The 22,126-nt window shown below is 46.0% G+C and overlaps 13 protein-coding genes across 13 annotated transcripts; 5 read left to right on the top strand and 8 right to left on the bottom strand.

The window, feature by feature from the left end:
- Positions 1-371: 371 nt before the first annotated feature.
- Positions 372-1,322, top strand: BBBOND_0206040 (leucine rich repeat domain containing protein, putative; the record flags this gene model as incomplete). Its single annotated transcript, XM_012912178.1, has 1 exon — positions 372-1,322. One exon carries the CDS (start codon positions 372-374, stop codon positions 1,320-1,322), a length of 951 nt encoding a protein of 316 aa, XP_012767632.1.
- A 198-nt stretch (positions 1,323-1,520) lies between these two features.
- On the top strand, positions 1,521-2,525 carry BBBOND_0206030 (hypothetical protein, conserved; the record flags this gene model as incomplete). The annotated part of the gene is made up of 1 exon (XM_012912177.1): positions 1,521-2,525. One exon carries the CDS (start codon positions 1,521-1,523, stop codon positions 2,523-2,525), a length of 1,005 nt encoding a protein of 334 aa, XP_012767631.1.
- A 184-nt stretch (positions 2,526-2,709) lies between these two features.
- BBBOND_0206020 (hypothetical protein, conserved) lies at positions 2,710-3,745 on the bottom strand (the record flags this gene model as incomplete). Its single annotated transcript, XM_012912176.1, has 3 exons — positions 2,710-3,333; positions 3,572-3,628; positions 3,671-3,745. 3 exons carry the CDS (start codon positions 3,743-3,745, stop codon positions 2,710-2,712), a joined length of 756 nt encoding a protein of 251 aa, XP_012767630.1.
- A 628-nt stretch (positions 3,746-4,373) lies between these two features.
- On the top strand, positions 4,374-5,262 carry BBBOND_0206010 (hypothetical protein, conserved; the record flags this gene model as incomplete). Its single annotated transcript, XM_012912175.1, has 2 exons — positions 4,374-4,484; positions 4,603-5,262. The coding sequence occupies 2 exons, from the start codon at positions 4,374-4,376 to the stop codon at positions 5,260-5,262; spliced, it is 771 nt and encodes a 256-aa protein (XP_012767629.1).
- A 1,113-nt stretch (positions 5,263-6,375) lies between these two features.
- On the top strand, positions 6,376-7,514 carry BBBOND_0206000 (hypothetical protein, conserved; the record flags this gene model as incomplete). The annotated part of the gene is made up of 2 exons (XM_012912174.1): positions 6,376-6,499; positions 6,814-7,514. 2 exons carry the CDS (start codon positions 6,376-6,378, stop codon positions 7,512-7,514), a joined length of 825 nt encoding a protein of 274 aa, XP_012767628.1.
- A 412-nt stretch (positions 7,515-7,926) lies between these two features.
- On the top strand, positions 7,927-8,257 carry BBBOND_0205990 (hypothetical protein, conserved; the record flags this gene model as incomplete). The annotated part of the gene is made up of 3 exons (XM_012912173.1): positions 7,927-7,978; positions 8,024-8,105; positions 8,176-8,257. 3 exons carry the CDS (start codon positions 7,927-7,929, stop codon positions 8,255-8,257), a joined length of 216 nt encoding a protein of 71 aa, XP_012767627.1.
- Positions 8,258-9,504: 1,247 nt separating this feature from the next.
- On the bottom strand, positions 9,505-10,593 carry BBBOND_0205980 (hypothetical protein; the record flags this gene model as incomplete). The annotated part of the gene is made up of 1 exon (XM_012912172.1): positions 9,505-10,593. One exon carries the CDS (start codon positions 10,591-10,593, stop codon positions 9,505-9,507), a length of 1,089 nt encoding a protein of 362 aa, XP_012767626.1.
- A 516-nt stretch (positions 10,594-11,109) lies between these two features.
- On the bottom strand, positions 11,110-12,045 carry BBBOND_0205970 (hypothetical protein; the record flags this gene model as incomplete). Its single annotated transcript, XM_012912171.1, has 1 exon — positions 11,110-12,045. One exon carries the CDS (start codon positions 12,043-12,045, stop codon positions 11,110-11,112), a length of 936 nt encoding a protein of 311 aa, XP_012767625.1.
- Positions 12,046-12,679: 634 nt separating this feature from the next.
- Positions 12,680-13,834, bottom strand: BBBOND_0205960 (hypothetical protein; the record flags this gene model as incomplete). The annotated part of the gene is made up of 1 exon (XM_012912170.1): positions 12,680-13,834. The coding sequence occupies one exon, from the start codon at positions 13,832-13,834 to the stop codon at positions 12,680-12,682; it is 1,155 nt and encodes a 384-aa protein (XP_012767624.1).
- Positions 13,835-14,468: 634 nt separating this feature from the next.
- Positions 14,469-15,401, bottom strand: BBBOND_0205950 (hypothetical protein; the record flags this gene model as incomplete). Its single annotated transcript, XM_012912169.1, has 1 exon — positions 14,469-15,401. One exon carries the CDS (start codon positions 15,399-15,401, stop codon positions 14,469-14,471), a length of 933 nt encoding a protein of 310 aa, XP_012767623.1.
- A 635-nt stretch (positions 15,402-16,036) lies between these two features.
- On the bottom strand, positions 16,037-18,057 carry BBBOND_0205940 (transcriptional regulator, Sir2 family domain containing protein, putative; the record flags this gene model as incomplete). The annotated part of the gene is made up of 2 exons (XM_012912168.1): positions 16,037-17,424; positions 17,466-18,057. The coding sequence occupies 2 exons, from the start codon at positions 18,055-18,057 to the stop codon at positions 16,037-16,039; spliced, it is 1,980 nt and encodes a 659-aa protein (XP_012767622.1).
- A 197-nt stretch (positions 18,058-18,254) lies between these two features.
- BBBOND_0205930 (hypothetical protein, conserved) lies at positions 18,255-19,002 on the bottom strand (the record flags this gene model as incomplete). Its single annotated transcript, XM_012912167.1, has 3 exons — positions 18,255-18,546; positions 18,582-18,834; positions 18,870-19,002. 3 exons carry the CDS (start codon positions 19,000-19,002, stop codon positions 18,255-18,257), a joined length of 678 nt encoding a protein of 225 aa, XP_012767621.1.
- Positions 19,003-19,310: 308 nt separating this feature from the next.
- On the bottom strand, positions 19,311-21,812 carry BBBOND_0205920 (elongation factor 2, EF-2, putative; the record flags this gene model as incomplete). The annotated part of the gene is made up of 1 exon (XM_012912166.1): positions 19,311-21,812. One exon carries the CDS (start codon positions 21,810-21,812, stop codon positions 19,311-19,313), a length of 2,502 nt encoding a protein of 833 aa, XP_012767620.1.
- Positions 21,813-22,126: the final 314 nt, after the last annotated feature.

Raw genomic sequence — 22,126 nt, 5'->3', positions numbered from 1 at the left:
TTCTAAGTATTGCATATTTTATGTATGGTTGCGGCGTTTATGGCGCCTACTTTTGTAAAAATGGCTTTAAGACCATACCTTCATAACCTCTTATGGATGTTACACAAGTTGTAGAGTGTATCACCGATTATGCACGCGTCGGTAAGGCCCTGCGCAACGACTACATACTTCGTATGCCATGAGCAAGCTTATGGAGACTGAGGCGATCAATTAACTGGAAACGAGCTATAATGTTTAGTAAATGAATGGCAGATGCAATGTGTTAGCATTTTGCCGCGCAGTATGTTAAGGCGCGTGGAATCTGATGCTCCACGTGCCGACCTACAAGAAACCCAGCGGGCTCACTTCGTGCCGATAATGTGATCGACAAAATGGCTAATAAAGGCGAACAAGATGATCAGAAAGAGGAGCACTTGACAATCGTCAGAATCTCAGGCATCGTAGACAGCGGTGATGTTACTGCCGCCGGAAAACTGTCGCTGCAAAATGCAGGAATCGCCTCCTCCGATGACCTGTTCTCCATGAAATCTCTAGAAAGTCTGTCGCTAGCCGGTAACAAATTGACAGATTTCGAATTTCTCAGCCAAAACCACAATCTCAAGGTGCTGGATTTGTCAAGGAACAGGATACAAAAAATGCCGAACATGGCTAATTTCACGAACCTCACGCTACTAAACTTGGCAAATAACGAAATCGCAGACATGACGCCCGTAACTTGCCTGAGGAACCTCAAGGTGCTCATACTCAACAATAACAAAATCAAAGTTATGTGCAACCTGAGTAAGATGGAGAATCTGGAAACCATCATTCTCAGCCATAACGAAATCGCAGATGTAAAGATGCCATCTAAAACCATGTTGAAACTGAAGAAAATCACGCTCAGCCACAACGCAATCAGGGAGTTCCCGATAACAAGCAAATTGCCAAACCTGCAAGAACTCAGGCTCAACTCCAACAAAATACTGGCGCTGCCACAAAATATCGGAATGATGGCGTCGCTCAAACTGCTGGACGTCGGAAACAATCGCATAGTTGATATGAAGCCCATCATCAACCTTAACAACCTGCAAAATCTAAACGTATTCGGAAACCCGGAGCCCCAGCTCAAACTGGAAGACATAAAGCAACATTTGCAGTTCCTAAAAGTCTTCAACTCCACCAATCTCTGCCCAGATGGCGGCGTTGAAAGGAAGCTGAAACGTGCTCGCAGAGCTGCAGAGACGCCAAAAAGACACCGAGAATATTCGGAATCTAGCAAGCAAGGGGCAAGTTATAAAGGGAGTAAAAATCCTAGAAATACAAACGGCAATATTAAACGTTGATACCTCACATTAGTGTGTTGCGTATGACAAGGCTTATGTAATGTAATTCCTTCTAATGTGTATCTGAGATCGGCGGATATGCAGCGACGCTGCCGGCTGAGTTCTGCGCGCACACACAAGGTAGACTCACACAACAGAAAATACGCTGAAAAGGCTAAAATAAACACGTAAATCCAATGCATAGAACATAAACGAAGTATGATTCTCGGCCGCCTTTCTGGCAGAGCACTCTTCTCATTTTCAGGTACAGATTCCTCTGCCTTCCTTCAAGGGCTTATGACCAACGACATATTGCTCCTAGACAACGCCAAGAAAAGACTTATAGCCTGTGTCTTTCTCGGATCTGATGGAAGGATACAGGCAGATGGCCTCGTGCATAGGAGGGAGCATGAGTATATGGTAGAGATTGGAACGGGGAATGTGGAGACCTTCACTACACTTTTGAAAAGGAGAAAGCTAGCAGCAAAGGTTGACTATCGCCAAGAGCAAGACGGCGTCGTCTATGGCTATACGCCGAGGGAGATTGTCAGGAGGGTTTCTCCGGCCACATCGGAGACCCTTCACCCAACGGACGTAAACCTGCATGTAACTCAATGCACCGCTGACTTGCATCTGTTGAACAGACAATATACATTCAATGGACTGATGCATGAGACACCAGACCTGACTATGCCACATAGACTCTATCTTGCCCTTAATGGATTTGGTCTCACGCTGGTGAAGAATCTGAGTTCTCTCAAAATACTTCCCCAAGATTTGGCTTTGCACAAAATGGGGTTCATCGCGAAAAACAAAGGATGTTACGTGGGACAAGAGATCATGAATCGCATCATGAACAAGACATTGATGCACAAGTACCGACTTCATTTCATCCTGCGTAGAGATCATGTAGATGAGCCATTGGACGGACATAAAAACGAAGCATTCTGTACAGATAGTGCGTTTTACAGGACCCTTTCTCGCAACATAGGAGGGCTCAAGGCTACAAGCATTCTTCATCGCGTGGTGAATGAAGAAACCACTGAACAACAGATAGTAACAACGGACTCCAAATGCATCCCTTTAGTGTACTATTCCACTGGTTTCGGACTTGCATTAGTGCCACAAAGAAACATGTCGAAGGACACTGTTATCATTAATGACTTGGAACACGTCTGTCTTTCAGTCCAGCCTTCGACGACTTACGCGCCGGATTGCGCCTGAAACGATCGCACAGTAGCATTTATAAGTATGCATTTGATGCATGACTTCAATCACGAATCTACATTGAATATTGAACTATTACTTACATTAGTCTGCTGGCATTAGGTATGCGAATTGGCACGAACTACGGGAAAGCATCGATACTGCCGTCATGCACAACGTACAAACCGATGGAGATAACGGGTTATATCTTGTTACAGAGTATATAAGTGGCAGCGCCTGCGATTGTAGCTTTTGATCCCTCTATTGCCTGGTCCATGCGTAGAGTCATCAAATAATCGGCGAGCAACAATGCCAACGGCAAATGCCACTGCTTCATTGATATTACACCTTGAAATTGCACATGATGGTTGGGATTCTCCAATGCATTGGCCACCGTAAAGGCTCGTGAGAACTTGTGGAAATCCGGTGGCATTCCAAACACACCAGAGACTACAGTGGTAGTAAGCAGGTTATATATTAAGCGCCGAAGAAGATGGGCACTACCATTTGCGTCTTCCGATTGCCGAAGCAATACGTAAAATGATAGCAAATTTAGGACTCCGCTTCCATTAAGTTCGGGTATCAAAAAGGCGCTTGCCAGCGGGATACAGCAATTTAAAAACGGCCGCCGTGACCCATAGTTCATCAAAGACTCGGGCCGCACTAAACCAATCCAAACTGAACTAGATATCAACAGCGAAGTGGCGCCCAAGGATGATGACACTGGAGTTTCAGCGCACCTATCTAGTACATGCTTGACAGATCGCTTCAAATCTCGCAGGGAGCTACTAGGCCTCTCCAGATGATGAAAACGTGGAATAATCGCCTAATTAAGTGTCAATAACTCATAAGTACGCACGCGTCAAGCTACATAGTAGTACGAGTCATCGTTATATAAGAATGCTGCGGATAAGATACACAGCATGAAGAGCTCGGTTGAATGTAGACCCATGAAGGAGGAAGTATCTCTACATTGGCATACAATAGATCGTAGTAGTGGCTATTAGACATGAGTAGGTATGGATTTCATGTTGGTGGAATGTGACGGAGTGCTGAAGACTTACATTGTTGTGACCAACTCGTGGAGTCAGGTCGCTAACCTTGGCGCAATACACATTTACCTGAAGAAGACGTATTTTTGGTTGGAAATGCAATTGACATACATTGTTAACCGCCAAGCACAGGAAAAGCGCTCTCAGAATCCACCTTGAGTGGAGAAATACTGATATTGCAAGCATACGATCGCAGGTGAAGGAGAATAACAGGGAAGATAACACGAACGATGCGCTGAAAGGATATTGTGTTTATAAATAAATAGTCGGCGAAGGATACGCAAATTGCGTTAACTTGGGGCGCGCCTCGGGGGAACTGGGAACCAAGGTCGCCAGTATCAACATCACCAGGAAAAGCTGAACCGTACAATGTACCAAATGTTACACGTGCGCTGAGACGCACAAAGATGTGCCAAATGCTACTTGTAGTGTGTATTAAGCAAAATGTATAACCATCATTTTCTACTCAGACATAACAAGGCGTGGTTTAATTGTCGGAAACATATCTAATTTCGTTATAACGCTCCATTTCCACTACTGTTTTTGCCTATAGACGTAGAGAAGGCTGCCATTTTCCATAGCATCACACGAAATGCACACGTGCCATTGTGTCTGAACAAGAGCTGTGACAAATCAGATGAACTGCCACTTTGCACCACAAGACTGTCATTGGCAGTCTACCGTCTTTACAACACAGTTACAATTACTCACTTCGTACATTCAAGCTTGTATTTTAAAATGTACTTCACCGTCACCGCTGCACTGGCCACAGCGGCCGTATTGGCACGCCTTGCTGACGCAAACGGCTCATATCATGCAACACAGTTACATCATATCCATCCACACAACAGTCCTATTAATGGTAAGATATACCTACAGTCTGCTGTCCACTGAGCCCGCCACTGTCGAAAGGCTCAATTTTGTGGTTTTGCATGAAAACCATTCATAGGTTGAACCACGTACCATAGACGTATTTAATGTAGAATATTGTTCTGTGGTGTGTTAAACTTTGTTGATTAACAAACATTGCAGATGGACACGAGGATTATAAGTACAGCCCAAACTTCACCAGGAAGCAGGATGCGGCAATACATGAAATCGCTAGCAGCTTTATTGACCTTTTGGAAAGTGACGGATTCGACATCATGAGTCAGAAAGACCTCATGACGTTGGCGTCATTCCTTGAAACAATTACTGGTGAAAATAAAGTGGTACAAAGGAGTCAGAACGGGTTTTTAAATATGCTAAAGAAAGGTGGCCGCACCTTGTTCGAGGCTGGCAAGAATTTCGCACAAAAACACGCAAAAGGTGCCGTGGGTGATGCTGTGAAAATCGTTTTCATGACATTGCTTAAAAAGGGGCTGCCTGTGTTCGAAAAAACATACGAGAATGCCATGCAAAAGATACCCATTGAGTTGAGGATCACGTACGCGCCAATGGCATATAATTTGTGGACCGAACTCTTTAAGAGGTTTAAGATCAAAATGCCAGCGGGGTACAATGTCGAAAGATTCATATGCAAGGCGATGAGCAAGGAGCAATGTGATGACATCATCAAACGTGTACAAAGTAAACAAGAAGACGAAGAGGAAGGACAACTGAGAGGTGCCAAGCGCAGCATATCAAGAGACGGCGAATATGACGACGAGTATGATGAGAATGACCCCTCAGAGGACGACAGTGACGACCTAGATGCCTTCTAAGCCTGTAATACGGAAGCTTGTGTTTGGGGCACTCAAATTGAACAACGGGGTATTCAATGCTTCATTATCAAAAATACTCTATATTACCAAATGATTTAACAAGAACGGGCGACACCTCGACTTTATAAAAATTTTTTATAACTGGAGTCGGTACATCACGTGATGAAGACGACAAAAAACACTGCCAGTACAAAAACACATCTTAAGTTGGTATGCGACCTAATATGTGTATTTACATTTTGGTAATGACAGCTAGAGAAATAAATATACTTGTCATGGTGAGCGGAAGTAATATTTAACAAAAACATTAGCGTAATACCGCGGCGTAACAACACTTGGTATGCAAACATGTACCAGTCACGATACGTGAAAAGAAGAAGTCTAAAAGAATACCGCCGCCACTCTCAGCAAACGGAAGTCCACAACACATATGAACGCAGTTTATCAAAACTCAAACATAAACGTCCGGAAAACAGATGAGAGCAGAACGAGTTGTTTTGTGCGGGGGAAACTGCACGAAAAGGGAATAACTGTAGCTAATCACGACAGCAACATTACGTGCGCCTTGTCGAGTAGGTAATCAAGTTTTATATTTGAATGTCCTTTTTTCCATTTTAAAAGGAGTAAATAGCAACACAGAGCAATGTGTAACATATATGTCTTAAATGAGACATTACATACATACGACATAGGCAACCTAGCAAGATGGGTTACAAACACACCACGCGGAATGACTTAAAAGGCTTTTCCGAAGATTACAAACTAACGGAATTCTGCAGGTTTGCGCAATGTGCGATATGTGCTTAGTACACATTTATGGCACCGGGCCCTGTGTAGCAGCAATTCATTTGCACATCTCAAGGAATCTTCTTTATATGTTTTACATTTGTCTGAATTGTGTTATTACGGCTGTTTACATCAGTAGCATTGGCTGGAGCCATCGTCTACCATAAAAATCGTTGTAATGTGCACCCTTCCACGAATGCATTTGGGTGCCGATGTCGTTATCGCCGACGACGTTTGCGGCAGAGGATCCGTCGCCGTTATTCTGATGTGTTAGTACAGTAACATAACTGTGTTATCATAGCACCTGTAGTGGTAGAATTATCCAAAATGAAGTTGTTCGCCGCTCCTCTAGCGGGCTTTGTGCTTATCGCACATTGCGTCGTCCCAGCCATGGCACGCATCAATGTAACGCACTCGTCAACCATGGCTCCATCGTTCTTGGCCAGAGAAAGTAGGTTCTATGTCGATGTGTTACATGACTGTGTTTATGTGGTGATTTCCGGTCATGGTATTAATGCCTGATGTGCCGTTTCCTTAGGTTGTGAGGACGCCGTAGCCGAGAGTATTATCGCAGTTTCGGTTAATCGAAGAGCGATACATGTAACACGCTGCGTGATGCCTGTATATTACACAAAAATTCGATGCCTTCCCGACATCTTTTACTGCGTAATTCTTCCGGAAGGCATCTGAAGTATAGTAGTACATTGTATGCGATACATTCGCGTGTAACTATATATCACGAGCCAGAATGTCATGGTTTCTCAGGTGACATCGAGCGTGTTGACAAAATGGCAGGAGTAGTATTGGCCGAAATGAGCAATCTCCACGATGATGTCATCGACGCTGTGGCACAGAAAATGCTGAGCTTTTTGGAGACGCAGGGATTAGATTACGAAAATCCTGAACACATAAACACCATCATATCTCTGCTTGAAAATGTGGACAACACGCAGCCTGAACAGAATAAGGGATCGAAGTTCCTAGACCAACTGAAGCAGATGGCAATCAAGGCGTGGCACACGACCAAAAATGTAGCGAAGAGCACCATGAAAGAGTTACTGCTGAGGTGCATCAAGGAATTCTTGAAGGTCGGTGTCAGACATGCGCTGCCTCCATTGGCTAAGATTAACGAAAAGGCCATGCTAGCACTGCCACTCAACATCAGGGTAGCACTCTCACCCATCGCTTACAACATGTGGCTAAACCTCTTCCGAAGGGCCAAGCTGGCTTTACCCGAAGACTTCAAAATCGAGAGTTTTGTATGCAAAAACATTGGCAAGGACAAGTGCGATGAAGTGATTAAACAAGTCAAGGACTCCTTGGCACAGATGAATCAAAAACCTGTGAAGGAAATGGAGGACATAGAAGTCGAAGACGATAGTGACATGTTTGACTTCGATGATGAGGAGAAGCGCTCGAAACCCGCAAAAAGGAAATCCACTGCTGAGACGGAATTTCAAGAATAATCATTAAATGAACGACACGGCTTCCGAAAAAGCAAGCATCAATACACGTAAAATGTAGCTACTAACGCTGTGACTCACGACAGCAATCAACTTCACTGAATAACGTAGCGATAGGGCAATAAGTAGTGTGTAATAGAAGGGTGATATGTGTTAACCACTACACATTACGGAGCACAGTCTAAGCTGTTGGTTGCACAACACTGGAATATTACGGCATAATGTTTCCAGGTTGCTCTTTTATGAGCGCAATAAATTAAATATTTGCGGCCTTGTGTCTTCTCCGAAGACTGAGAGGCATATATACACCTGCGGAAGACAACCTTGTCTGGCTGCTAAGCGATACGTGGTCACAGAGTTTGTCGCAATTCAAATGTAGTTTTACACTATTATTGAATATATATAATACAGCAATATGACGCATGATCACGTGCACAAACGTACTCTTTCCAAGGACAATCTAAAAAGTTAGTTCTCCTGCACACTCAACGAACTACGTAATATTGCGACAGGCGCTGCTATGATTGCAGGCGGTTATCTCATTTTTTCGGCAGCAGTCTGGTCCGTATTTGCCAATCCCAGAAGACACGAATGGTAAGGTTATCAAAAGTGTTCTGTTATGTAATAGCAAACGACATGATCGCATCAACATATGATCGTGCAGGGTTGATGTACTCATGGATTATTGCAACCACAGGCGGTCACAGTACAGCGGCATATGGGCCAGATTTTCTAGGAAACGTTGAATAATCTAATTGAAAAGCATCCGGTCTAACTTGTCTTTGCCTTTATCGGCACCAATGAATAGATGTTTTTTCGCTATACATAGCTCCAAAACGTGCCTGCTTGTATATAAATGTCCCACTATGGTATTCTTCTTACAGCTGGTTTTCCATAAGCTTTCGATGCCACTGATAACATTAGACCATTAAAGGCGGTCGACTAGCCTGATTGGTTGGTGGTGGATGTTTCAAATGCAGTATCCCATTTCTATATATTGTCGCCTACGTAGGAGGGGATAGGCAATAGATCTATGATTGTTCTTAATGGTCAGAATGATGCTCCTGGGATCTTATGATTTCTATCATTTGCATGCTCGTGTTATGTTATGGGCGGATGGCTGTCTAAATACGTTTATTCATGAAGATTAATCAACGCATTTATAGGCAGCAGATATAACTCACTAAAAAAGGAAAACACGGGAATAAAATTTTTTTACGAATTGTAGCAGATCACATTCTTCACTTCAGCATTCATGCGGAAGGATGAGCTGGTAAACCTAAACATATGCGTATAATAAACATAATGAAATTCAGGCAACTCTGAAACTCTCAACTATTTACACAGAAAAATAAGTAGTAGCTTAGTCAATGTCATATTTTCAAAATTATGTCTCATAATCAACGGTATAGCAGGCATATGAAGACACTAATTTAACGCAGTACAAAATACGAATGCTGATGTCAGCATATTTTAGCGTATACACTACATTGTGCTTAAGCACCACACAAACGTTTAGAAAAAAAGGCTATCAAGGATATAAAAGGTCCATAATCATAGGCGATATGATGAACACCAAATTGCAATGCTTCCAAATTCCACGAATCCATCAATTGGGAGAGCAAATGGCGTTGTAGAGAGCATTAAAATTAAATTTCGAAAAATAGAACATGAAGTGACGTTAAACGCGATATGTACGCAGTCATCAGTAGTTATCTCAAGAAAAACAATGCATTTTAAAGGAAGTCAGAACCTGTATATGCAAACACCGGCACAACTAGCGCCAAATAAACAATTTTATAGAATGGCATTCGGCAAAAGGTTTATTTCAGAAAAACTAAGACTAAAACACATAATTACAAACCGAACCTAGGAAAGCGGGATACACGTAAAAATATTAATGGCGAGAAGGTTAATTATAACATGGACAGATGATTCCTGAAGTTCATCAGATCACATTATAACTACGCCCAACGATTTACAATTCAGTAGGTTACAGTGCGAAGGCGATGCTAACGAAAAGGGTTGCTGTTACAAACGAGCAGAAGGCGGATGATGGTTTCGTCGTGGTTTGGACCTCACCCTCCTGTCTCAAAGAAGATGTCGCAGAATCAGGACCCGATCCGGTAACGCCGGTTTCAGGAACACCCCTTTCAGCATCATCGCTTCTGGGTCCCTGAGAACCAGCAGGTTGTGGCAAGTGTCCAGAGGTGCCTTCTTCCACAGCGGACTGGGTAGTAGTGCGGGCTGCGGTAGCCTGGTCGCCAGTCGCACTCGGTCCTAAATCAATAATCAAGGCATCCAAGTTTTCTTGCTGCGGTACAAGCTCATACGAACGCTCTACGGCCTCCGCTAAAGCGACCTTGTCGACCTCCTGCAATTCCTCTCCTACACCTGAGGACTCAACGTAAGCCGAAGCGAAAGGATCTGCATCAGGGGTTCCTAAGTCTTTCAAAGCCGCGTCAACAGCGACAAAGAGTTGCAGCAGTTTTTTAATGGGTGCCTCCTCCGATTCATACGAATCATCCACCAGCTTTGATATCCTTTGTAGGCTAGTAATCTTTCTAAATTCCATCCTTTTAGCGAAGTTCAGTTTAATCATCTGTCTCTTTATATCATCAGCCATTTTCTTCGTGCTCTCCTTCTTCAAGTAAGCGTCCAGCGCCATAAATTTCTTACCCATTGAATAGACGATGGCTTTCAAAAAGCGGTACCTATCAACACCCTTGTAATTAGGTACACTAGCATCTTGTTCGGTTTTCTCAGTAAAAATTTCCTGGTGGGTATATATGTTAACAATGAAGGTAAAAAGCTCATTGACCGTTTTCTTCGCGAGACTTTCCAAATCCGTTTTGGCAGCAAGTACCTGAGGCTCTTGGATTTCAGTAAGATCAATATCCCACGCCTCAATAAAGTCACGCAAAATTATAAATTCCTCGCGCAATGTACGGGCTCCAACGGCGCTTTGCTGAGCATCAGCACGTGGCGCAGGAGCGGTTTCGCCATCTTCGCCTGGTGAAGCCCCGACTACTTGAGCGATGGAAAACCACAAGGCCACGAAATAAAACTTAGTAAGCAACATTTTTAAAAAGCAAACCGTAAGGCAATCCTAATGCGTTGGTCTTTGCTTGACTACATGGGGTCGAACGCTAAAGCTACTCGTGGGGTGTATAAGAAAGGTAAAACGGTAAAATAAACGTGGAAATTTGTGCACGCTTTTTATGAACTTGGTTTGCTCCGATTTTAAATCAATAATATTGTTCATCATATGCACATCAAAAACAATGGACGCACAGCCTATATATACCGTCAGCATACGCACATGTGTGCTCCAACATCAAAACTGCCGTCCCATACTTAATTGGCCATTCCGATTCATAATTTTCATAATCACTTTATTGAGCAAAACCAATGTTGAAAGCTAACCAACAACTGCGCTAAATGATTGCTACTTGACTCACTAACAATGGAAACGATTGCTATATATGCCCTTATTACTAATACATTAAAAGATATGTTAACATAAATCTCCCTGTCAAAAATGCATTATCCGCCGCGCAGTTGATCGCGTGTCACCTGATAATCACTTTCGCTGACGTTAAAACGCAAAAGCAGCACTCATAACAATAAGCAGCATTGCAAACGGCTCGAATGCATAAGATGCCTTCTTCGGTGAGGCCTCAGCAGCTCCAGACCTTAAGGACGTCGACTCCGATGTAGTAGTTGTAGTAGAAGTTACGCCTGGAGTTGGGTTTACGCCCCTCGCGTCACCGCCATGTGTGGTGGCGCCCGAAACAGCCCTCTCCCCATTAACCTGTACAGCACCCGCTTCCGCATGTTCTCTAACGACGACCCCAGGTTGCTCTACATCCACCGACAAATTCGGCAGTTTAACAGTATCCGGAACATGGATTTCCATTCTGGAATTGCTTTCGTCAAGAGTACTCAACCCCTCAGATTCCCCATCCGTATCTTTATAAAACTGATCAAAAGGATGTGTGCTCGCCGACCATATGTCTCTCGGTGATAAATTAGCCTCGTACTCATCGAAAAGATTTAGTAAGGTAAAAAGAGGGCTGTTTTTGTTATAAAATACCTTCAAGAACATCTGGAGGTTTTCCAAATCCAATCCTTCAACTATTTCATTCTCCTTAACCAAATTCAATTCGATCGCTTTTTTCGCCAAATCACTTTCTGGCACGTCAGTAGCAGTCGACAAAAATCCATATAAAGTCTCCAATTTCAGTGCCATAGACTTCAAAAGACCCTTGAAAAACACATAGCGATTAACTCCCTGGTAATTAGGGAGTTCCACCACAAGTGAGTCGTGAAAAATCCACTTCTCCCCGTCAATTAATGCCTTCAATGTCGCTAGCTTCGCATTTATATCTGCTACTTTCTCCCTTTGGGGCACATCTTCGCGCAACACCGGTTTGTTCTCACCATACATCCCTACTATAGGCTGTACATCTAGCAACTTACTAACAATATGCATTTCCTCACGCAACGTGCGTGGCTGTTCTGCAACCGCCATTCCAAAAGGGTCACTTGGGCGACTAGTACCAGGAACGATAACAGGATCTGTTGAAGCACGAACAGTTTGTGCGATTAAGCAGCACAGGGCTGCGATAGAAAACTTAGCGAGCATCATCGTAAATAGAAACACCACAGCAAAAATATTAATGTGTGTAAACCTGAGTACATGGGGTTATAAGGAATTGGATTCATAGTGTATGAAGGGGTGCTACATTTCAATGCAGGTGCAACAAACTACGCAATTCCTGTCTATTGTCGTGCTAAGCGTGCTAATTTTAATTTTCATGCTGCTAAATTAATTACATTTCTTTGTTGTTACATTACAGTTGTCTGCTGCACACATCGGTCGTGTGTTTTCTCGTGTCTTACCCCGTGTCATTCACCTTCATAAACATCCACAGCAGTATATATGCGCAATAATCTTCTTTATTGAGCAATGTGGTACGATGAGGCGACAAATATGCCTCGTAACCATTCCCTTGTGTCTATCGCGTGAACACCGCATAAGAGAGCAAACTGAATAAACGTGTAAAACATCAATAAAACAATTTTTAACATAAACATTGTTCTCTAATACACCTTATATATCGTGCATTGGATTACATTGTAACTGCGACTTAACTCAGCCTTAATCAGAGCGCAAATGCCGCGCTGACAACAAGAAGCATCGTTACAAACGAATCAAAGGCAGAAGAAGCCTTCTGCAACGACTTCTCAGCCGATCCAGTCCTCAAGGAGCCGGATGGAGTAGGTGGCATCTCCTGAGAATTAGAAGGCTGAACTCGAGATGAAGGTGCTAAAGCCTCAGAAGCAGATGACGGCCGAGCTAGAGTAGGATCTGCAACCGGTAGATCAGGTGACCTTATGGCATCACCACCTCCATGAGCTTGCACAACCGACACTCGGTTATCCTCGCCGCTGACCTCACCGGTCGAAATTTGTTGCTCCTTAGTTTCCCTAACATTATCCAGAGATTCATCTTCGCGAGATGCTGATTCCGATGGTTCGGTAATTACTTTTTCGGAAGATCCGCCTACTCCCATTTCAGTTGGGGAATCACGTCCATCATTAGAATTTTCAATGACCTTGTCTTTCCCAGCTGCATCATGACTATCTATAGTAGAAGCAGACGATTGCCTTTCACTAGTGTTGCCATTGTCGTTATATACAATTGATATTGATTGCGAATCTCCAGGATGAGATAGAAAAGTAATGTTGCCATTCGCCTTGTCAAGCGGTTTTAACTCTTCGCCGTCTGCACTTTCAGTGATGAAAACGGCAAAAGGATGCGTTTTGGGTTGCACATTAGCATCCGATTGATAATCCTCATAGTCACGGAAAAGCTTACGCAAATTGAAAATAGGAGAATTAATGTTGTAAAATAATTTCTGAAATTCCTTCACATCGTTCAAACGCAAATTATCCAGTATATCATCGTTGTCGCCAAAATCAAATTGTACCAGCTTCTTCTTTAATTCATTTGAATCGTCAGCGGTATCAGACGTCAAATGTTCGTTCAGACGTTCAAATTTCTGTGCCATAGAATTCAAGAGACCCTTTATACCTAAATAGCGATTCTCTCCCTTATAATTAGGCGCAGTAACTTCCTTGTTTGACGTCTTAAAAATGCTCCTCTTCGTGTCAATATCTGATTTCAACTTCATAAGTTCGGAAAAAATTCTTTTGGCTCTAGTTGTCTGCTTGACTTCACCAATTAAAGTCGGGGCACTTTTCGGATCACTACCTTTAAAGGGGCTAATATCCAATAGGGCATTAAGAATCAGCATTTCCTGGAGCATTGTACGCTTCTCCGAAGTAACTTGAGAAGACACAACACTACCCTGCACTGCAGCACACCTGACGGTGTGTGCGATAAAGCAGCACAAAGCTGCCAAAGACACGTTTGCAAGCATCATATCTGACGGGAGAAGTGAAAAAATCAAACTTTTATGTGTGCGATTATCCGGCCATATTAGTCATTGCTTAGTGGTGTAATAGGGGTGCTATTACGGCATATTGGTGCAACGCGCTACAAGATTTTTGCGTGTTGCAGCTTAGTCTTTATTTGAACCCTATTGTGTATTCGCGCTATTATGGTAACTGTCTACGCCACACACGTAACTGCCGTCTGCGCATACATATGCAATCCCTGTCTTATTACTGTTTGATTATCGTGGCCATTATATGCGAAATTGAATCTTTATTACGCGTCGTATCCTCATGATAAGGCGTCAACTATGCTTCGTAAAGGCTATTTTGTGTCATGGGCGTGAGAATCATTCAATATTAGTGACATCACTAAAGCGCTACGATGCTCCTAATACATTAGCAACACAAGTTTTGACGTACATTTTTCTGTCAAACATGTTATCCGCACTGTGTGTAGGATTTCACGACAACCGAGAGTCAACTCATCCTTAATCAGAGCGCAAATACCGCGCTGACAGCAAGAAGCAGCGTTACAAACGAATCGTAGGCAGAAGAAGCTTTCTGCGACGACCCTTCAGCCCCTCCGGTCCTCAAAGAGGTAGATGAAGGCTGAGATGGAGTAGGAGCAGGTGGAACCTCTGTGTGTCCAACCTCTTGTACCGGCAAAGCAGGCGACCCGCTAGCCTCGCGGCTATTCGGCATTGGACTGTGGTGATCCATCTCCTGATTAGTTTGCATCGATACTGCACCGTTATCTTCCCTGCTAACGGTGTCACAGACATTTTCTTCCATCGAGGGGGACACTACACTTACAGTATCGGGTATCTTTATTTCCATATCGGCGTTATTTTTGTCCATATTGCTTAACGGATCGCCACGGTTATCGTATTGATCTTCTACGATGAATTTACTGAGAGGATGTGAGTCATCTGTCAGTGGTTGGTTCGACGCTGCAGCCTCATACTCATCGAAAAGCTTCAACACTCTGAAAATAGCGCCATCTTTGTCATAGAACGCCTTGGACAACATCCTTAGCCAATTCAAATTTATGTTCGCATCTACACGTATATTGTCGGCTACAGCGAATTTACACTCGATGATTTTCTCTTTAACCTTCTCTGGTGTTTCGTTAGTGGCAGTCGCCAAAAACCCTGCCACACATTCATATTTTTTTGCCATGGATTTTAAAAGACTCTTGACAAAATAGTAGCGATTTACACCCTTGTAACGCGGCATTTGATCTTGTGCTGAGGAGTCGTAGAAAATGAGAAATTCCGTATCAATAATGACCTTTAAACCCGCAAGCTCCGCTCTTATTTTGTCCATAAGAGTGTCGTGAGTGACGCCTGTTTTCGTAATTTTAGGGTTTGGGCCCAAGTCTTTGCTTAACTCAGACACATTTAGTATCTGGCTGAGAAGTATCATTTCATGACGGAGCGTCCGCGGCTGCTCAGCATGATGTTGCGAAGGGTCACTTGCACTCCGAGCACCAGCCACTCCTGCGCCAGGCTCTGCTGAAGCGCGAACAGCCTGTGCGATGAAGCAGCACAGAGCTGCGAAAGACACTTTTGCAAGTATCATCTTAGATTGGAACACTATACAAAAACACCAATGTGTAAGATAAGATGGTCATATGAGCTCATTGGGGGGGATGTCGATAATTCGATTGGTGGTGTATACAAGGGTGCTATAATGGTGCCACAGGCCGCGAAGATTATGTGTGTTGCAAAGCTGGAACTTCGTTTTTACCATTAAATTAAATGTGTGTGTTTGTTAGATGACAATTATCAGTGCTGTACATGTATCGGCTGTCTGTCCTTAAATGTGCGTCGCATAAGGAGGTAAATCGTGTCTTTTTATATCGCTATCCTATACGGTGCTGTACACGTCATAAAGTACATTATTAGGCAGTAATAAGTTGCAATAATCGTTCGAATCTACATTGTAAGGACTCTACCATTGTGTGTGTTTTGTGCAGATGTGTGTAGTTGGTTCGGCCTGTGCCCGAACATCTCAACAGTGATACATGTACTATAATGTGTTTACGCTCATGTGTGATGTTAGCGGCACTCGAATAGGCAGCTTATATAGCAAGCAACCCATACGGGGAACTCGGTTTGTACTGCTTTGATGAGCTTCACGTCAGCCGCTGTCGTCGACTGGCGCTTCATCACGGCTTCCATACTGCTCCTCAGCACCGTAAGGAAAAGTTCATTTAGCGGGTTGAATGACGACGCTCGGCATAAAGCGATGGGCCTGATCTTCCTGGGTAGACACATGCGCATTTCCCCTGATATGGCATCCAGCAGCTCCCCGAACTCGTGTTCCGGTGAGCAAAGCAACCGTATTTCACTAGTTGCAAAATACACGTCCAGTGTATAGGGCTCGTTTCGTGCGGCGTTCAACGCTTTTATGTCGATGCAAAACTGGTTTTTGCAGACGGTACCCAGCTGTCGCTGGAGGGCAAGGCGGACGCATACGCGCATCGCCTCGGGCAACAGATCAAGGTGGTCTATCGGTTCGAACTCCTCTAGACAATCGACATCTTCTTTAATCTCGGCTAGTGCGGCGAACGGTCCGTCACCGGAAGTGAAGAGCCACGTGAAGCACGTTAAGAGCCTGCAAATTGATTCCGGTATGGCCCTAGCGTTGAAGCCGGGGATCGTATTGTCCTCAGAACACAATTTAGCGATGACGCGGCATGCGTCAGACTTTGCGATCATGGCGGCGTTGTAGGACAACGTCAACCTAGCAACCGATATAGGATCCTCACCGCCTGCGTCGTCGAACTCGTGTGCGATTTGGGTGTTCTTGCGGTGTGATAAAACGCCATCCGTTGCTGCAAGGCAGAGTTGCCACACCAGCCCGGAGAACGAGCAATCAGGCGAAAACCGTGCCCTCAATACCAATTCGGCGTCGAACCATAATTTTAGAATGGCCTCGAAATCGCCGGTAAACGTGAACTCGTGCAACCCCTGGACCCTATCGATACAACGGTGCGATACGCCGCTGAGAGAAGCATACTCGTCGTTGACAAAAATGCTGATGATGCACGGGAAACGCAGAAGCAGCTTGTTGTGGCCGCCAAACCTGTAATGCAGAGCCACCATGTTGAAATGCCGCAGAAACTTGGGTAAAGCCACATTCAAACTCTTCAGCAGCCGCGTGCAAATCTTGTTCACGTCGCAGTGTAGAACAACGTCTGCTTCACCATGCAAACGCGTTTTCTGGTAGTTCACGATAACCAGCGGGGCGTCCTCCTTGCGGTAGTGTTCGGAAGACGCGTAGTGGCATGCGGGTTCCACGTGCAACGACGAGCCCAGCGCTAGGTGGAGGTCAGCTTCCTCAGCGTACGATATAGCGCGCTTCTCGAAGTGGTCCTCGTAACGGTCGAACCAATCCAGAACCACGTCCGTTAGCACTCCACACGGTGGGAAGTGGCATATGCCTGTTGTGGCGTTAGAAACGTCCTTCACATAATAGACATACCGCAGTGGTTCCCAGTCGGCTTGAAGCTGATGGTTGGAGCCACGTACGGCCTCAGGAAACGGCGGCCGCACGAAATGCAACGTTCGATGAACACGTTGCCATGCAGCTCAGAACATTCGGAGAAACGCATGCCACTGATTGCGTGCAGGCCATCGATGTTCTGGGTGATCACTGCTTGCACGTGCCCTGCACGCAGCAGTGCCAAGATGGCCAGATGAGCCTCGGAGGGCATGGCCTGCGAAAATTCAACCGGCTCCAGCTTCTTGTGCCCATATTCCACCGCCACGTCTCCGGTGTTCTTAGCCGTGCAGTCACCATCCGTCATCTTGCGCCGCTTACCCTCACCGCCGTTTTGCAGGCTCATGACGGTCCACACACCGGACGGCCCACGAAAGTCGGGTATACCGGCTGCCGTGGAAATCCCTGCTCCAGTGTGCAATAAGGTGTACTTGGAATCGCTGAGAAGGGTAGACAGCTTTTTGAATTTCCGAGACACCTCGGCGGGGGTGTCAAACAGTTGGGCACCGCCGCACGGGCCCTTATTGTCGTTACGACGCAGCTGGGATGCATAGTTCAACGCTGATGAGGCCATGTTGTCATAAGTAAAGTGCCCTGCCGCCTCTTGGGCCTTTGGCGTTCTCCAGGGCCTTCAGGTATTCCTGGTGGCGCTTCCAGTGGACGCTCTCCCAGTCCCGGTGCAAACGAGATTCGTATACCTTCTTACTGCAGGCTGCAAACCATGTAGCTACGTCAATGAGAAACGTTCACGTAATGAGCCTGGTCAAAGCGTCAGCTAGGGGCATGGACCTCACTCCGAGCAATCGGTGAAGGCGATTGCAAACTCACATCCCGTGCCTCCATTACCGTCATTCCATACCACTTAGAGTTCATACTACCACTAAAAAGTACCACGTGATGCACATGTATAGGAAATGGCAGTGGCAAATAGGCAGTAACTAAAAGCATAATGCACTTACCGGCCACGGGGCAACTGACAGACGTGCATCTGGACGCGCGTATCAGCTCCTTTATGCTCGTCTGGTCAAACACGTGGTCGCATGAGTCATCTCCGTAGGAGAACCTGCTCAATGTCAGTTGCATACAAGAATCGCATACTTCTGCGACACTGGTTGGGAGATGCCACGACGTGATATCGGACAGATCGCGTACAGCGTCGATTTGTCCTCGTCTACCAACACATCCTCGCTCTCAGGCGCGGCAGAACGATCCTCCAGCGTACGACGAAGCCACTCGTACACGCGATCGTAGTTGAAGGCGGGGCGCGGCTCCACCTGCTCGCCAAGCGCTCCCAGCTCCGAGTAAAACGATTCGCAAACGCCCAAAAGTCGCGAACGGCTGGAATCGTCACCTGGGAACTGTAAAAACAAGTCTTTGCATACTTACCGAAATACTTCACGGCGAAAGCTAGCGATAATAGCTGATTGGCTATGCTGTAGATGTCGTCGTTGCACACCGACCAGCCCTCAGTCAACTCGATAATCTCATCGGATGTATCGCCACTTTCAGGATCGTGCATTTTACAGGCTGGAAGACTGGCAGAAGAGAACCGCGTCGGCGTAGACCCCTCCAGGAGGCAGGTGACACACCAGACACGTTAACACACTATGCCACGCCTACGACCAAACGCGCATATAAGGCAACATTGCTAATCAAAATCATGTGCGGGTGTCCAGCAAGCGCCGCAGCGCATTCACGCAATCGCCGGGGGTTCGGCGGCGCGGAGGCAAGCCCCGCCAAAAAGCAAACATTAGACACAAATAACGATCTTTGGTAACATTAAGGTGTATCGAGGTTAGAATTTTCAAGGGAGTGCTGTGGAAATGCTTACAACTTGTCGTAGAACTGGTCGAGACCAGGAATCTCAGCCTTCAAACCCTTCCTCTGCCTAATGGCCAGAATAATCTCGTTCAACTTGGAACCCTTCTCCAACGCGTCACCGTTCATCAACTGCCAGTGATCAAACACACACTGCGGGAAGGCCTGACCGGAAGTGCTGGCGCGGAGAGCAGTGGTGAAACCGAAACTCTCGGCGACTGGCAAGTAGGCCTTGATCTCGATGAGGGGTGTGCCAGCCCTGTTCTCCTCGTGGAACACGTGACCACGACGCTGGTTCAGCGTACTGTAGACACCACCAACGGCGTCCTGAGGGCAGTTAATGTCCACAAGGAACACGGGCTCCTGAAGCTTAGGCTGGGCAGTCAATTCACAGGCGTACAGGCAACGACGGCAAGTAGGCATAATCTGACCAGCACCTCTGTGGATGGCATCAGCGTGCATAGTCACATCCAAAAGGTTGAAACGAATGCCACGCATGTTCTCGTCACATAGAGCACCCTCCTTAGTGGCCCACTGGAACGCAGAGTTGCAGTGGTCCTTAATTTCGTTAAGGTACTGAACACCAGTCGTCATGTCCACCATCAAGTTAGGACCAGTAGTCTCAGGACCAAAGCACCAAATCTTCAAGGCAGCGTTCTTGTCCCACTCGAATTTGTCGGCAAGAAGGTTGGCCCTCTCCCTGGCATCATCCCTAGACGTGACCTCGTTCTCCTCAATAGCCTCAGCAAGACCCTCGGCGAAGGGCTCGGCCTTCATGAACAGCCTGTTGTGCTTGTTGGGCGACTTCGACAGACAAGTGATGCTAGACTCGGCACCGACAGTCTCCCTGTAAGACACGACGGGGTCAGAAACAATGAAGTCAATCTGGGCGTACTCGTCTTTCAAATCCTTCAAACAAATCTCAACGTGAAGCTCACCACAACCGGCAATGATGTGCTCACCACTCTCCTCGGTGGTGCACACGACCAGAGGGTCGGACTTCGACAACTTCTTAAGACCCTCAACCAACTTCGGCAGATCCTTGGAGTCCTTGGGTTTAACAGCCACACGCACGACAGGGGACACGGAGTACTTCATGTCAGCAATGTTGTGGGCCGTCTCGCAGGTGGTGATGGTACCACTCTTCAAAATGTACTGGTCGACACCAACCAAACAGCAAGTGTTTCCACATGGCACATCCTGGATCTGCTCGGTGTAACGACCCATCATAAGCACGGTACGCTGGACGTTCTTGATAAGAAGGTCGGTCTTCTCGCCGGGCACGTACTTGGGGCCCTGGATCCTGACCTTCTGGCCAGTAGCGACGGTACCAGAGAACACCCTACCGAACGCGTAGAAACGTCCCTTGTCCGAGGTCGGTACCATTTTCGAGATGTACATCATAAGAGGAGCGTCGGGGTCACAGTTGCGGATGCCATTGGCGGCCTCGTCGTCCATAGGACCCGTGTACAGGTTCTCCACACGGTATTTCTGGGCCTCGAAAGGAGAAGGCAGGTGGCTGACAATCATCTGCAAAAGCACGTCACCAGCAGGCAACCAGATCTGCATCACCCTCTTGAGCAGGGCCTTGCCAGTAAGCTCGCGGTCATCACCCTTCAACTCAACACCAATAGACTTCAGCTGGGGCAGGTACTTATCCTTGTTGTCGTTCATAATGTTCGTGAACAGACTGCAGATGGGCTTCATAATGAAGTTGCAGAAGGCACGGTCAGGTGCTTCGGGGGAAGCCTCGGAAAGCCATACCTTGCCACTCTTGGAGAAGAAGTGGTCACCCCACAGGTAGTGCATCATCTTCTCCTTCGAAATACCGAACTTCGTGTTGTAGATGCGAGCGAAAGTCTCAATGGTGAAAGCCCAGCCGTGAAGACCAGAACCGAAAGACACGGTACCTTTCTCAGGGTACACCTGAACGTTACCCATCAATTCGTCATTGTAAGTAGCAATGATGACGTTCACATTTTCAATGCAACGAAGGAAGGTCATGTAAATCTCTTCCGGTCCCATCTGAAGCTCCAGCAACGCCCTGTCAACCTTGTTGACGTGCAGCACGGGCCTGATACGCTCACCCAAAGCCTGACGCAACACTGTCTCGGTCTGCACACACACACCCTCAATAGTGTCAACGACAACAAGAGCACCGTCCGTGACACGAAGAGCGGCAGTCACCTCCGATGAGAAGTCGACGTGTCCGGGCGAGTCAATCAGGTTGATAAGGAAAGGCTGCATGCCCTTGCCGTCATCAAGATCGTGCTCGAAGTACATGGAAATACCGGTAGACTTAATGGTGATGCAACGCTCCTGCTCATCCGCACGCGTGTCGGTGAAACGCGCATCACCGGCGTTTTTCGCGGCGATGATACCAGCCTTGGAGACAAGAGAGTCAGTCAAAGTACTCTTGCCGTGGTCGACGTGCGCAATCACGGACATGTTGCGGATGTTCTTGGGGTTACCCATGATCTCGCGCATCTGCTCCACCGTGAAGTTCACCATCTTGATCGTTGTTGCTTTCTCTCACAAAACAAACAAAAAATGAGGCCTTATGCTGTATCGAAAAGAGCACAGCAACTAACGAAAAATATCGGGAATGTTTGATGTGCTGACAAAGAGCGAAGCAAATCCCCACAGCTTTCTCAACCGCAGCGAGCCGAGCAGCACAACAATAGCGCGCTAAGAGCCTGAACACAGCAACGAGTTAGGCAATGGATACTGCTTTAAACTTGCAGAAGAAGTAGTCGGTGTAAGAGACACCATAATGCGGTGTGTGTTGACGCGAATGTGTGTATGACACAAGGGGATATAGACGG

This window comes from Babesia bigemina (genome assembly GCF_000981445.1).
Source record: "Babesia bigemina genome assembly Bbig001, chromosome : II".
In the NCBI taxonomy this organism is placed as follows: domain Eukaryota; phylum Apicomplexa; class Aconoidasida; order Piroplasmida; family Babesiidae; genus Babesia; species Babesia bigemina.
The sequence above is the reverse complement of the archived record's forward strand: the minus strand, read 5'-3'. Positions and strand labels throughout refer to the sequence as shown.